The 15,719-nt window shown below is 32.8% G+C and overlaps 1 protein-coding gene across 8 annotated transcripts in view; it reads right to left on the bottom strand.

Annotated features, from left to right (window-relative positions):
• The window catches only part of LOC134686962 (DNA polymerase zeta catalytic subunit-like), a 193,362-nt gene that overhangs the window by 86,264 nt on the left and 91,379 nt on the right, over nt 1–15,719 (bottom strand). For all 8 annotated transcript variants that reach the window (XR_010101708.1, XM_063546850.1, XM_063546847.1 and 5 more), the window contains 4 exons: nt 10,395–10,480; nt 8,040–8,168; nt 1,638–1,905; nt 1,032–1,156 (listed from right to left, as the gene is read on the bottom strand). Coding sequence is in view for 7 of the 8 variants with exons in the window: in XM_063546850.1 (XP_063402920.1) it covers nt 1,032–1,156; nt 1,638–1,905; nt 8,040–8,168; nt 10,395–10,480 (608 nt within the window). In the remaining variant the exon portion in view is untranslated. The remainder of the gene's footprint in view (nt 1–1,031; nt 1,157–1,637; nt 1,906–8,039; nt 8,169–10,394; nt 10,481–15,719) is intronic.

Here is a 15,719-nt window from a genome sequence, read left to right as displayed (position 1 = left end):
AATTTTTGCTTTCCAAAAATCAATATTTCTAATCTTATTTTTCAAATAACATGCAGAAAGATGAAATTATTAATTCCAAATCTTAATTTAAGGGAATGATTTCTGAAAAAATAAGGGCTGTTCCATTAAAACATTCATGGGACCTAAGAAAAGGCAAGTTAAAGTAGCCACTAAGAATGGTGTGAAACAATTAGTTGTACAAGCTTTAAATGCTTGCAGGCCTCCAAAATTCTTAACATTTTTCCTATCTATTAATTGTAGTTTTCAAGAGTGATAATGACTGAGCTGTAGGAGTGTATCACGATAATGACCAGTTCTTTAATAACTATTATGTTTATTGCATTGAGAAATTATTTTTTTACAAATTCTCATCAATCAAAAATGTTTAAAGCAAACTCAAGTAAATGTACGATTTCTGAAGACAAGTTGTAGAAATGCATGTAGCTCTTAGTCACTCTCATTCATTTAAGTGCAATTATTAAATAAAGTTTTCTATAATTTTATAAATAACTAAAACATGTGGTCAAAAATTCAACAACTTAAATATAAAATTGTAAAAAAGAGAATGTTTTATGAAAGAAACATCTCTAAACAGAGTCACAGTCAGTTAAATAGATATCTCAATGATGATTGTGTATAAATTTGGTTTAATTTTGCAAAGGTATTTCAGAGAAGATGTATTTTGGAAAAAGTAACCGGAAGACAACGACAGACAAAGAATGCAGGACGCCAATAAATGAGAAATGCAAAGGCCAGCTGAACTAAAGTTGTTCAAATCAAAATGGTGGTATAATTTGATCAACTACACACGACAGCAAATAAACCTCCAGGATATGAGAGCCTTATTTTAAATAGATTTTCACAAGGTCTCATTGTTGACTCCTTACAATGCTTAAAATAATATAGTCAAAGTCCATTAACTCCTGCAAAAATTGTCAAACCAAACTGTTCAAATATCCTATGCAGTGTGAAAGGTTATATATTCATATGTATATGTAAGTATTTATGTGTTTCCCTACCCCTATATTTACCTAGTTCATCCCCTACTCCATCAAATTGTGGAATATCGTCATCTGTTTCATCTTCACCATCACCACCAATAAACTGAGACATATTCCAAGTGTCATCTAAACCTTCTAGATTAAAGTCAGCAGATCTACAAATAAAAATAAACACTAATGGAATATTTTATAATACTTAATGATGATACAACTGTTGAACCCTGAACAGTTGGGGCAAGTTCAGACACTATGTTAAAACTTGGTACTGTCTGTGTTTTGATTGTGATCATATTTTTGACATAAGATAGGTTTCTGAGATAAAATAAATGTGGTCAAAGATCTTAAAATTTTGAAATGTGACATTTAATTTACCTGGAATGGTCGGATATGCATTATCTTACAACATGGTAAGATTCAGCATATTAAAAAAACCAAAAATTTAATTTTAATTTTAGTTAATATTAAACGTTAAATTTAGGACCCTTCAATTCTTAATATGGACTAATTTCAAAGAATATACCACATGATATGTAATGCATTCTCTTTCATCTGACAAAATATCATTGGAGCAGCAAGAAATAAAATATGACAGATCAGTAGAAAATTTGAGAAAAAAGCATTTACAACGGTTCTTACCTTGCTTCCGGTAATATCATCTCTTCTTGTTGGTTAATAGTGTCTTTATTTTTATCCACATCATCAAAAACCACTTGTGTCATCTCTAAAGTTTCCTCGTCCTGTTGTTTAACATCTTCATCGTCAATAGGTTGAGATTTCTCCAAAAGAATACTATCTCTTTCCTCTAGTGCAGTTATTTGTTGTGCAGTTTCCTGTGATGAAGAACTGCAATTTTCCTCAGCTAAAGAAGCTAAAATATCTGCTAGAGACTTGTCTTGACTGTTTGCTGTAAACAAAAACTTTAAATTTAATTAATTGAATTGACTGAAGTAGAAAAAGTGCTAAAAAATGTCAAAAATCTTACATCAGATAAACTAAGAAAATTAAGCCAAAATTACCCCTACCTTTTTCTTTCAATAAAATTCCATAAAGGTTTGACAAAGTTATTCTAAAAAAACCTTAACCACAGACTGAACCTTCACGTTGTCAAAGACAATGCCAATATCGAGGATTGCCATGTCTCAGACAGGGAGACAAGTTATTCAGGCTCGTCAAAAATTTAAAGAATGGGAATGACAAATGAAAAGATATGAAAAGAATGTGTCCATAGTACACAGATGCCCCACTATTTTTCTATGTTCAGTAGACAATGAAAATCGGGTAAGCAATCTATTTTTGCATCTGAATAATAAAGATCATATCACAAGGAACATGCGTACTAAGTTTCAAGTTGATTGGACTTCAACTTCATCAAAAACTACCTTGACCAAAAACTTTAACCTGAAGCTGGACAGACAGACGGAGGGACAAATGAACGGACACAGACCAGAAAACATAATGCTCCTCAACTATCATTTAGGTGGGCATACAAATACAGAAAAGTAGCAGGTGAGAGATGCCTTATTCTAATTATCATTTTACCTTGTGATGGCTGTGATGCTAGAAAGTAGGAGGTGAGAGATGCCATATTCTAATTATCATTTTACCTTGTGATGGCTGTGATGCCAGAAAGTAGCAGGTGAGAGATGCCATATTCTAATTAAGAAATAATTCCTTTGTGTCATGCTCTATGCTCATTTTAACATGGGTAGGCATTATATTTGTCGATATTTTACACTGAGCGTTAGCGAGGTGTAAAATGTGGTCAAATATAATGCCTACCCATGTTAAAATGAGCATAGAGCATGACACGAAAGAATTATTTCGATTCTAATAGGACATATACAGTTATTTTATAGGTCGAAGTGTACGAAAATAAGCTTTTCCCGTTTTTTCCCGAGGAGTCTGTGCATTACATTTCATATTTGATAAGTTTAACAAGAGTTCACACGCTGAAATGTCTCGCCTTCTTTACTAATCATTGTTATTATGTTGATAGAACTAAATATAAAGCTTCATTACAACTGTCACATAAACTCAACATTAACCAAGAAAACGAAACATTGATCAATGAACCATGAAAATGAGGTCAAGGTCAGATGAACCATTTTAGGCAGACATGTACAGCTAACAATTCTTCAATACACAAATAAAGTTGACTTATTGCTAATAAATTAAGAAAAACAGACCAAAACACAAACACTTAACACTTAGCAATGGACCGTGAAAATCAGGTCAAGGTCAAATAAAACCTGCTTAACAGATATATAGGTCATAAAATATTTCCATAAACCAAATATAGTTGACCTAATGCATAAAGTATTAGAAAAATAGACAAAAACTCAAAAACTTAACTTTGCCCACTGGACCATAAAATGAGGTCAAGGTCAGATGACACCTGTCAGCTAGACATGTACACCTAAAAATCATTCCATACACCAAATATAGTACACCTATTGCATATAGAATAAGAAAAACAGACCAAAACACAAAAACTTAACTATAACCACTGAACCATGAAAATGAGGTCAAGGTCAGATGACACCTGCCAGTTGGACATGTACACCTTACAGTCCTACCATACACGGAATATACTAGAACTATTGCTTATAGTATCTGAGATATGGACTTGACCACCAAAACTTAACCTTGTTCACTGATCCATGAAATGAGGTCGAGGTCAAGTGAAAACTGTCTGACGTGCATAAGGTCCTTGCAAGGTATGCACATAACAAATATAGTTATCCAATTACTAATATAAAGAGAGAATTTAACATTACAAAAAATATTAACTTTTTTTTCAAGTAGTCACTGAACCATGAAAATGAGGTCAAGGACAAGGACATTGGACAGTAGGAGGTGAGAGATGCCATATTCTAATTATCATTTTACCTTGTGATGGCTATGATGCTAGACAGTAGCAGGTGAGAGGTGCCATATTCTTATTATCATTTTACCTTGTGATGGCTATGATGCTAGAAAGTAGGAGGTGAGAGATGCCATATTATTATTATCATTTTACCTAGTGATGGCTATGATACTAGAAAGTAGCAGGTGAGAGATGCATTATTCTAATTATCATTTTACCTTGTGATGGCTATGATGCTAGAAAGTAGGAGGTGAGAGATGCCATATTCTAATTATCATTTTACCTTGTGATGGCTATGATGCTAGACAGTAGCAGGTGAGAGGTACCATATTCTTATTATCATTTTACCTTGTGATGGCTATATATGATGTTAAAAAGTAGGAGGTGAGGGATGCCATATTCTAAGTATCGTTTTACCTTGTGAAGGCTATGATGCTAGAAAGTAGCAGGTGAGAGATGCCATATTCTAATTATCATTTTACTTTGTGATGGCTATGATGCTAGAAAGTAGGAGGTGAGAGATGCCATATTCTAATTATCATTTTACCTTGTGATGGCTATGATGCTAGACAGTAGCAGGTGAGAGGTGCCATATTCTTATTATCATTTTACCTTGTGATGGCTATGGTGCTAGAAAGTAGGAGGTGAGAGATGCCATATTCTAATTATCATTTTACCTAGTGATGGCTATGATACTAGAAAGAAGCAGGTGAGAGATGTATTATTCTATTTATCCTTTTACCTAGTGATGGCTATGATGCTAGAAAGTAGCAGGTGAGAGATGTCATATTCTAATTATCATTTTACCTTGTGATGGCTATGATGCTAGAAACGAGAAGGTGAGAGATGCCATATTTTAATTATCATTTTACCTAGTGATGGCTATGATGATAGAAAGTAGCAGGTGAGAGATGTCATATTCTAATTATCTTTTTACCTAGTGATGGCTATGATGAGAGAAAGTAGCAGGTGAGAGATGCCATATTCTAATTATCATTTTACCTAGTGATGGCTATGATGCTAGAAAGTAGCAGGTGAGAGATGCCATATTCTTATTATCATTTTACCTTGTGATGGCTATGATGCTAGAAAGAAGGAGGTGAGAGATGTCATATTTTACCTAGTGATGGCTATGATGCTAGAAAGTAGCAGGTGAGAGATGCCATATTCTAATTATCATTTTACCTAGTGATGGCTTTGATGCTAGAAAGTAGCAGGTGAGAGATGCCATATTCTAATTATCATTTTACCTTGTGATGGCTATGATGCTTGAAAGTAGCAGGTGAGAGATGTCATATTCTAATTATCATTTTACCTAGTGATGGCTATGATGCTAAAAATAAGCAGGTGAGAGATGCCATATTCTTATTATCATTTTACCTTGTGATGGCTATGATGCTTCAAAGTAGCAGGTGAGAGATGTCATATTCTAATTATCATTTTACCTTGTGATGGCTATGCTTGAAAGTAGCAGGTGAGAGATGTCATATTCTAATTATCATTTTACCTTGTGATGGCTATGATGCTGGAAACGAGAAGGTGAGAGATGCCATATTTTAATTATCATTTTACCTAGTGATGGCTATGATGATAGAAAGTAGCAGGTGAGAGACGTCATATTCTAATTATCATTTTACCTTGTGATGGCTATGATGCTAGAAACGCGAAGGTGAGAGATGCCATATTTTAATTATCATTTTACCTAGTGATGGCTATGATGATAGAAAGTAGCATGTGAGAGATGCCATATTCTAATTATCATTTTACCTAGTGATGGCTATGATGCTTGAAAGTAGCAGGTGAGAGATGTCATATTCTAATTATCATTTTACCTAGTGATGGCTATGATGATAGAAAGTAGCAGGTGAGAGATGCCATATTCTAAATATCATTTTACCTTGTGATGGCTATGATGCTTGAAAGTAGCAGGTGAGATATGTCATATTCTAATTATCATTTTACCTAGTGATGGCTATGATGCTAGAAAGTAGCAGGTGAGAGGTGCATTATTCTAATTATCATTTTACCGAGTGATGGCTATGATGCTAGAAAGTAGGAGGTTAGAGATGCCATATTCTAATTATCATTTTACCTAGTGAAGGCTATGATGCTAGAAAGTAGCAGGTGAGAGATGCCATATTCTAATTATCATTTTACCTAGTGATGGCTATGATGCTAGAAAGTAGCAGGTGAGAGGTGCATTATTCTAATTATCATTTTACCTAGTGATGGCTATGATGCTAGAAAGTAGGAGGTTAGAGATGCCATATTCTAATTATCATTTTACCTAGTGATGGCTTTGATGCTAGAAAGTAGCAGGTGAGAGATGCCATATTCTAATTATCATTTTACCTAGTGATGGCTTTGATGCTAGAAAGTAGCAGGTGAGAGATGCCATATTCTTATTATCATTTTACCTAGTGATGGCTATGATGATAGAAAGTAGCAGGTGAGAGATGTCATATTCTAATTATCATTTTACCTTGTGATGGCTATGATGCTAGAAAGTAGCAGGTGAGAGGTGCCATATTCTAATTATCATTTTACCTAGTGATGGCTATGATGCTTGAAAGTAGCAGGTGAGAGATGTCATATTCTAATTATCATTTTACCTTGTGATGGCTATGATGCTAGAAAGTAGCAGGTGAGAGATGCCATATTCTAATTATCATTTTACCTAGTGATGGCTATGATGCTAGAAAGTAGCAGGTGAGAGATGCCATATTTTAATTATCATTTTACCTAGTGATGGCTATGATGATAGAAAGTAGCAGGTGAGAGATGTCATATTCTAATTATCATTTTACCTAGTGATGGCTATGATGATAGAAAGTAGCAGGTGAGAGATGCCATATTCTAATTATCATTTTACCTTGTGATGGCTATGATGCTTGAAAGTAGCAGGTGAGAGATGTCATATTCTAATTATCATTTTACCTAGTGATGGCTATGATGCTAGAAAGTAGCAGGTGAGAGGTGCATTATTCTAATTATCATTTTACCGAGTGATGGCTATGATGCTAGAAAGTAGGAGGTTAGAGATGCCATATTCTAATTATCATTTTACCTAGTGATGGCTATGATGCTTGAAAACAGCAGGTGAGAGATGTCATATTCTAATTATCATTTTACCTAGTGATGGCTATGATGCTAGAAACAAGAAGGTGAGAGATGCCATATTTTAATTATCATTTTACCTAGTGATGGCTATGATGATAGAAAGTAGCAGGTGAGAGGTGCATTATTCTAATTATCAGTTTACCTAGTGATGGCTATGATGCTTGAAAGAAGCAGGTGAGAGATGCCATATTCTAATTATCATTTTACCTAGTGATGGCTATGATGATAGAAAGTAGCAGGTGAGAGATGCCATATTCTAATTATCATTTTACCTTGTGATGGCTATGATGCTTGAAAGTAGCAGGTGAGAGATGTCATATTCTAATTATCATTTTACCTAGTGATGGCTATGATGCTAGAAAGTAGCAGGTGAGAGGTGCATTATTCTAATTATCATTTTACCTAGTGATGGCTATGATGCTAGAAAGTAGGAGGTTAGAGATGCCATATTCTAATTATCATTTTACCTAGTGAAGGCTATGATGCTAGAAAGTAGCAGGTGAGAGATGCCATATTCTAATTATCATTTTACCTAGTGATGGCTTTGATGCTAGAAAGTAGCAGGTGAGAGATGTCATATTCTAATTATCATTTTACCTTGTGATGGCTATGATGATAGAAAGTAGCAGGTGAGAGATGCCATATTCTTATTATCATTTTACCTTGTGATGGCTATGATGCTAGAAAGTAGCAGGTGAGAGGTGCCATATTCTAATTATCATTTTACCTAGTGATGGCTATGATGCTAGAAAGTAGCAGGTGAGAGATGTCATATTCTAATTATCATTTTACCTAGTGATGGCTATGATGCTTGAAAGTAGCAGGTGAGAGATGTCATATTCTAATTATCATTTTACCTAGTGATGGCTATAATGCTAGAAAGTAGGAGGTGAGAGATGCCATATTCTAATTATCATTTTACCTAGTGATGGCTATGATGCTAGAAAGTAGCAGGTGAGAGATGTCATATTCTAATTATCATTTTACCTAGTGATGGCTATGATGCTAGAAAGTAGCAGGTGAGAGATGTCATATTCTAACTATCATTTTACCTAGTGATGGCTGTGATGCTGAAAAACTCTGACTCATTGATACAACACGTTTAATGGAATCTACAGAAATAATTGGTATCATTTCATCATCCTCTACAATCACTGTATCCAGAGACGAGCTTTCTAAACCTGCAAATAAAATAACATAATCTTGTAATAATTTTATATTAATTGTGTAATAAACATATCTATTTTGCCCTGAGGTAGGTTTTGAGATATTTGTGCATATTATCCATGATGATGATAATATCTATTTTCATTAATCACTTGAGGATTTTTTGTCAGCTCTTTCATTTTTTTAGTGTGTGTGTTTTCTAGGGTTATAAGCCTTCAACCTTTATGAAATATTAAATTAGAAATTTTTTAAATATTTTTGAAAATTTGAAAATTCATCCTCACAACCGATCAGACAATAGTTTCAAGTTAACCAAATTATAAAAGTACATTAAATGATTTTCAATAGCTACTGTGGATTCATTTATTTTTGTTGGTATCAATTTTTGGAGGATTGCTGAAACTTCCATATTCGTGGATATTTGATTTCTTGGTTTTGCCAATCTCTCTATACAAAATCTATTGAAAATATGTTATTCATTGAACATTTGAATTCGTGGTTCACATGAACCCACAAAACCCACAAAAATTGGTTTAAAACGAACGAAAATTCATCCACAGTATTAGATACATTTGTCTTTTAAAATACTAAAATCTAAGAAAACTAATAATTCTCTAATTTATCAGTTTTCTAGAGCTCTAAATTAACAGTGTGTCATTGCCACAATGGCTTCCATTTTTGATGATTATAAAAATAAGTTGGCATAATGTGGGGATAATTTGGATGAGGTAGACTGACTGTTTAATGTAAATTTTATCTTTTAAAAATCCAGTCAAAGTTTGATGGTTTTGATCCAGTAGTGTCAGAAGATTTTTGAAATAATTTACAACATCTATGGACGACGACAGATGAGGATGACAACGGACGACAAACAACATTGGACACCAAGTGATGGCGGTGTCTTCTCATTTAGCTAACTTTTTATTTTTGTTTGTTTAGTAATAATAAGGTGTCTTTCTAAAATTTGACAGTAAATTTGTTCCTGTATGTTTTTATATTATCTAAAAAATATTATATAAAAAGAGGCGATAGTAAACTTATTACATTTTCCCAAAAAATCTAATTTTTTTCTATTAATTGCAATAATGTAAGTGATTATCTGTATATTGTGAACATTAATTACTAGAAATAAACTTATAATGTAAAGTCTTATAACAATAACACTTTAGGTACTGCTGCAGAAATTTTATTGACCTCTGGCCAAGGGAAGCTAGCGTAATGGTACGGAACTGTTTGTAGTTCATTAATAAACTTGACAGTTTATATCCAGACGCCTTTATTTTCGTTTTTCTCCCAAAATAACACAACGGAATAATTATAAAAGAGGATGTTAATGATGCGACTATAAGTGGTATCTATATATAGAACGTTCACTAGTATAGATATATATTGTTTGAATTTTGTTCTGTTCAGTCTTTGTGTAGTAAAACGTATTCAAATTATATTTTGTCCCATTTGTATCATTTGGTCAGAAGAACAGAAAAAAATGAAACGAAGGATCTCAGTATTACACAGAAAAAGCTCCATCTAATTGACAAATCTCTTCATGAATAAAAGTGCAATAAAATGATATTTTTCTATCCACTTCACATTTTAATTAACGGTTAAAAAACATTCAAATGATTAAAATTACATTAACTTAGTGTCAGTTGCACATTTTAACATGCTATGCTAAATAATACTACAGAAAATTTAATCCGGGTATAATTTTCAGTCTTATTTTTCACCTGTCATTCAACTCAAACTCTAATTGAAAAACCCTTTGTTCTTGATTACCTTTTTTCTCATCTATCCAACTTTTTTTTTACCTGTACAACCGAAAATTTTAAAAAAGTTGGATAAATGAGAATGAACTGTGATGGCATACACTAACATGGGCCATGTTGAGCTGAAAAATTCAGGATAATGTCAAAAGACACAATTGTCTAAAACAATAATCTAAAATGTACTATTTTAACAAATGCAGCAAGATCATAGGAGCTATATCTTTTCACTTGGAATGTAGTAGAGTATATGGGTACATCAGGTTTCAGACTATTATCAATGTTTCCCAAAATTAATAAAGGTCAAATGTAAATTTTATAGAATATATTATATAAACTTAGAGAACATTTTGCGTATAAACATCATCTTTTTGCCAAATTCTAATAATTCTGAATAAATGCAATATATTAGTCAATCAACTCATAACCCCTTTTTCAATAATCGGATGGAATAAAATTATTATATCATGTTGCTACCTTCTTCTGACAACTGCATATCTAGAACAGAGGCTTGGCTATTGTCTCTAACTGATCCTTGTGACTCATCTGTAGTCTGGCTATCTCTGAAAATAAGTTCCCATAAATGGATAAAAAATTTCTAAATAAATAGTAAATTATTTCTTAAATAAACCCTGTAAACTTCTTTTAATTCAATTTGCCATTCTTAATTTTTCATATATATTTTTGTAAGTGACCTTCAAATCCACAGTTGACATTTCATAACTAAGGAGCTGCCATAGTGACTTTTGAGATCAATTAATTTGCAAATATTGCAAATGGAATAATAAATAAAACAACACCTTCCTGAAAACTCAATATCAAGGCAAAATTATCTGAATTTTGAGGATTAATGCAATTGAAAAGCATTCTGCTTGGGTGTTTTCATTCATAAGATGTCGTGACTTTAATGCACCAAAAACATTAAGGCAATTTCGTGGCATTTATTTCATTTTTATTTTGTACATTTTCCCAAGCTCTTAATCTACATAACCTTTGCACAGCCATTATTGTGTACATCTGAGTCTGTGTTATGTATAGATACATCTAGTATTTTATAACTGTGCTGTTCAAAAAGCCAAAGAAGCACACCTTATTTGAATTAGCAGTTACTCAGTGTCAAATTTTATATATACATGTATATAGTTTTTTTTTTTATGTTTGTGTGCAGTTCATCATGCTTTAGATTTTTTGCCAAAAAAATTAATCTTTGAAAGATCATCCATTTACTTATAACCTCAAGAATTTCCTATATTGTAGTACAAATGTATATAAATAATGAATAGCTAAAGGGGTGATAGAGCAGATAGGTACCCTGAGAAAACATAGTCAAATGTGTTAATATTACAAAACATTGAAACTTACATATAAGCAGTGATTTTGATAGCGCTCGTCACTTTCGTAATTTACCAAAGGGTTTTCCCTTTGACAAAAGTATTTCAATCATATTTCGTCACTTTAATTTTGAAAGTGTAAAAATATTTTCTCATTAAAAACTATAAATCTACCTGTCTTTATGTTTTTGACAAGTTTATGACCCCCAGGTAATTAACATTTTCAAAACAACAACAGCTAGGTGTTACAAGTTGTGATCACAACTAATCTGCTTATTGCCATCAGATGGGTCACTAATCCGTTAATTTCTAATAAGCCTCATAATTGACCATCATAATTATTTCCCTAGGAGAATCAGTCACTTTTGGACAACCAGGAGTTTTGTCATTTGATCAAAATTGTTTACCCCCCGGAGAGTTCGCATTTGAATTTCAATATTTCTCATACGATCACAATTTGAAGTTCGTTTGTCGTAGATTTGTCATTTAAACGCATTTTTATCATAATTGATATAAATTTACATCAGAAACTTATGACAATTTTCATTTAACATAAAGAATTTTATTCAAAATGTTCAGAGATGTCACCAGAAGTTAAACAGGTGCTTCCTGTACTGTGTGCTAAAAGTGTCCTGCGACTATTTATAGATCCTGATTAAAAACGTAAAATACGAAATCATTTAGAATCAATCAAACGAGAAAGACAAATACAGTGTTCCAGCTTGAATCTCAGAAGGGTGCTAGTTGTCTGAAAGGGCACTTTTTTAGCACAATAACCCAAATTGTAAGGGCAGTGTATTAATAACCTTGAATACATGTATATATTGCTAGGCTTAGCTGGAGAGCATTACTTGTATTTTAACCTTCTTCAGAATTAATGTGTTCCTGATGTTGGTTCCAGTCATATTTTTTTTATTATCAAATTATCATACCATGACACAAAGCATATCATTTTAACTGATGTTAATATATGCAAACTGTGCATTTTGATCAGGAAAAGAATCCTTAGAAAATTCATTTTTTCTATAACTTATACTAGTTCTGAAAGATGGAGCTAAACAAAATAGATTTTTTTATGTAATTAAATTATCTACATTAAAATAACTTGTTTAGACATATAGTATTCATGCTATTGAAAGTTACCTAGTATTCATGTTATTGAAAGTTACCCAACTTATAATCAATTAAATTGTTACAAAAAAATATTAAGAAGTGCACACCAAAGTGCTCCCAAGTAAGGAGTTTTATAAATATAACAGTTGATACAAGAGATGATCATTTTATATTGGTGCAATAATACATTGCATATATTACAGAAGGTATAAACAGTCATTTTTTCTCTTTTATGGTTAAAAAATAAAAGCATTCGTTAAGTGCTCCTAGGTAAGGAGGATTATGTTAAAATACAAGAAATAAAACAGGAAGTGGTGCAATCTTGTTATGTTCAAATACAAATTTCTTTGGTTCTTCTTTAAATTCCATACTCACTGGTATTAAAGAGATAATCGTAACTGCAATTACGATTATCCCAATATGGCGACGGCAGATATAGGTGAAATCTTTACAGTCATTTTTCTCAAATGTAGCATGTTTTTGTCAATAGTTACTCAGCTGCAAGGTTTTTCTATACCATTACATCATATTTGAATCGTAACGAAGCACTGGAATAGACCACTTTCGAGTTCATCCGTCACCGGCAAAAACTCGTCAATTATACACGCTTTTATGACGTCATTTACCAGATAAAGGGGCTCGCCTGTATCTCTGCACTATTTACGTTCATCAAGCGTCTTAGTGATCGTCTTTGTGCAGGATAAACTAGAAATAATGGTTGCTCTGTAGGTACTTACTGACATTTCCCTAATGACAACAGTGTTGATTGTCAATTTTGAGAATTCAATTTGCCGAATAATTCGTACAATATAGAATTATAGTTTTCCAACCACTCGCTCAACATTGGAAGGAAGTGACGACGCCCCTAAACGCACAAATGACGATGATAAAGGCGCGTATAAATGACGAGTTTTTTCCGGTGACGGATGAACTCGAAAGTGGTCTATTGTCTAAGCGCTTTGAAAATTGATGTTGAAAAATTAGGGATGATAATCATAACTCGGTAAAAAAGATAATCGTAATTATGGTATTTAAAAATGAGAAAATAATCGTAACTGGATAGAGTTTTATTGATATTGACACTAAAAACGTACATCTGATAGCACATGATGAAATTATGGTGATGAATTAATCACGTTTCAACATTTTATGACATCTTTTTGTGCATATTTAATTATTAATGGTTCTAATGAAATCAGCTACATACTATTATATCATAAAATTGGATGAGTGAACAAGCTTCTAGATATTTGGATATGGGTAAAACACAAACTATGTTAAAATAAAGAAAACTCCCAAGAACTAGGAATGTCACAAAATATTGGAATGACTGAAAGTCAATTTTAAAGGAAGTTATATTGATATATGACAATACATGTCAGGGAAAGGCATGTGTCACCCTACATCAGATTTGTGATTAACAAAATTGAGAATGAAAATGGGGAATGTATCAAAGAGACAACAACCCGACCATAGAAAAAGGTAAGAGCAGCAGGTAACCAACAGGTCTTCAATGTCGCGAGAAATTCCCGCACCCAGAGGCGTCCTTCAGCTGGCCCTGAGACTGTTAAAGAACATTGATTTATCCTAAATAAAACCGGCATAGTAAATATTGTTTTAAATCTTTTAATGCAGGTGGCTATATGTGCTATTTCTTCCCCCGGGAAGCGACTGCCGGTTCAATCCTAGCCCATACCCTTTATGCCATAATGAAGTAGGAAAGACGTTTAGTATTCGCCGTATTGCTAATCCCGCTCCAAAAAAACACCTTAAACGCGCACATAACATTGAAACTTTGAAAACAATTAGAATGTGACTTTTGTCTATTTACCACAATTCATGAACCGACAGCTGCTTCATTGTTAATATCTTGAACAGGTACATGTATAAATTAAAAGGTTATGCATGTTGTTGTCTATTATAAGGGCATTTTTCAATAAAAGTGTGAATTTCAGACCTTAAAAAAAATGAGAAATTAACTTGTTGAATTTTTTATTTTTTTTATTTCTAGAGTAATTTTGAATACCTCTATTGTAGACCTGTTTGAAAATAAAAAGTGCAATCCTAAATACTCTTTGAAATGATAGCATTCTCATAATCACAGTGTGGGAACGGAACAGTACGGTTTCTAATAATTTGATCATTCGGGAGACTGTCAAGCGGGGCTCCGACATTTGCAAAATAACAAGTTGCTTGATGGAAACTTTGATGAACTCTTATGTTGCTATATAACGTTTCTGCTTCAAGTTTTGATAGCTAAAACATTCTTTATGTAAAAATGAACTGATAAAATAATAAGAAATATATATGCATCCAAACGTTTTCCTTAGAATGGTGGAGCTCCGTGGAGACGTTCAAAATTGTCACACAACAGCGATTAAAAATTGTCAAATTAGTTAAACATCGAAAAATCAATGTTTGCTACCTGAATTTTCACATGTACCTATTCTGATATATAGTCTTTCCTGTCTGAAAGTTTCAAAGCCATTGTCCCAGTAGTAATCCAAATATATTTATTTTCTCAATGTCGGATATTTTTATTGACTGTACAATCGCTTGCAAGTTTACTGTAATATTACTCGGAGCCTTCCTGTACAATCGCTTGGAGCTTTTCTTTTCATCGTTTGGCCAACTAGACTACTCTGAAAGGACGATAACAAATGTCACAGTGAACTTGGCATACACTAAATTATCGTTATGGCTTATACTAGACAGTGACTTTAGTAACACTTTTATTAACTGTAAATATTGCTTTAGCATTTAAGCGTCAGTATTGAAAGGCGGCTATTCAGTTAATGAAATACTAAATCTCTATATAAAAATACGTGGTACACATGTTGTGCAGTGACGTATATAAGAAATGTCGTCAGTCTCAGTCAATCGTCATAATGAGTATGATGAAACAGAAAATGGAATGAATGAATGAATGAAATAAATGAACTGATGAATAACCATTTAATATACACATAAATACGACGGTGACACATACTGTACCTTGTTATGACTTCACGGTCCAGCTAGCAAGCAAGCTAGTTAAAGGTGTTACCTTTACCTACACACTCATTGAATTTTGCTGTAATAGTTTCTAGTGGCATATGATTAATTATAACTCTAAAGTAGAAATATTTTCATGTTTTTTTTCTCCATTCTCCACAATCTCTATATTGCAATAGTAACAAGAAAAATTGTATTCATCAAAACACGTACTAAGCTGTATTCTGATTTTGTTTTATAATTTTTAAACCAGATACTGAAGGAGATCATGGAACCGTTTCGAAGTGGACATTAGCAAAAATACGGTATCACTCTGGTCTATTTGATATGCTCTTTTTTGTCAAGAATTAAAATGCCGTTATTA

Source organism: Mytilus trossulus, chromosome 10 (assembly GCF_036588685.1).
Source record: "Mytilus trossulus isolate FHL-02 chromosome 10, PNRI_Mtr1.1.1.hap1, whole genome shotgun sequence".
NCBI classification, from domain to species: domain Eukaryota; kingdom Metazoa; phylum Mollusca; class Bivalvia; order Mytilida; family Mytilidae; genus Mytilus; species Mytilus trossulus.
The sequence above is the reverse complement of the archived record's forward strand: the minus strand, read 5'-3'. Positions and strand labels throughout refer to the sequence as shown.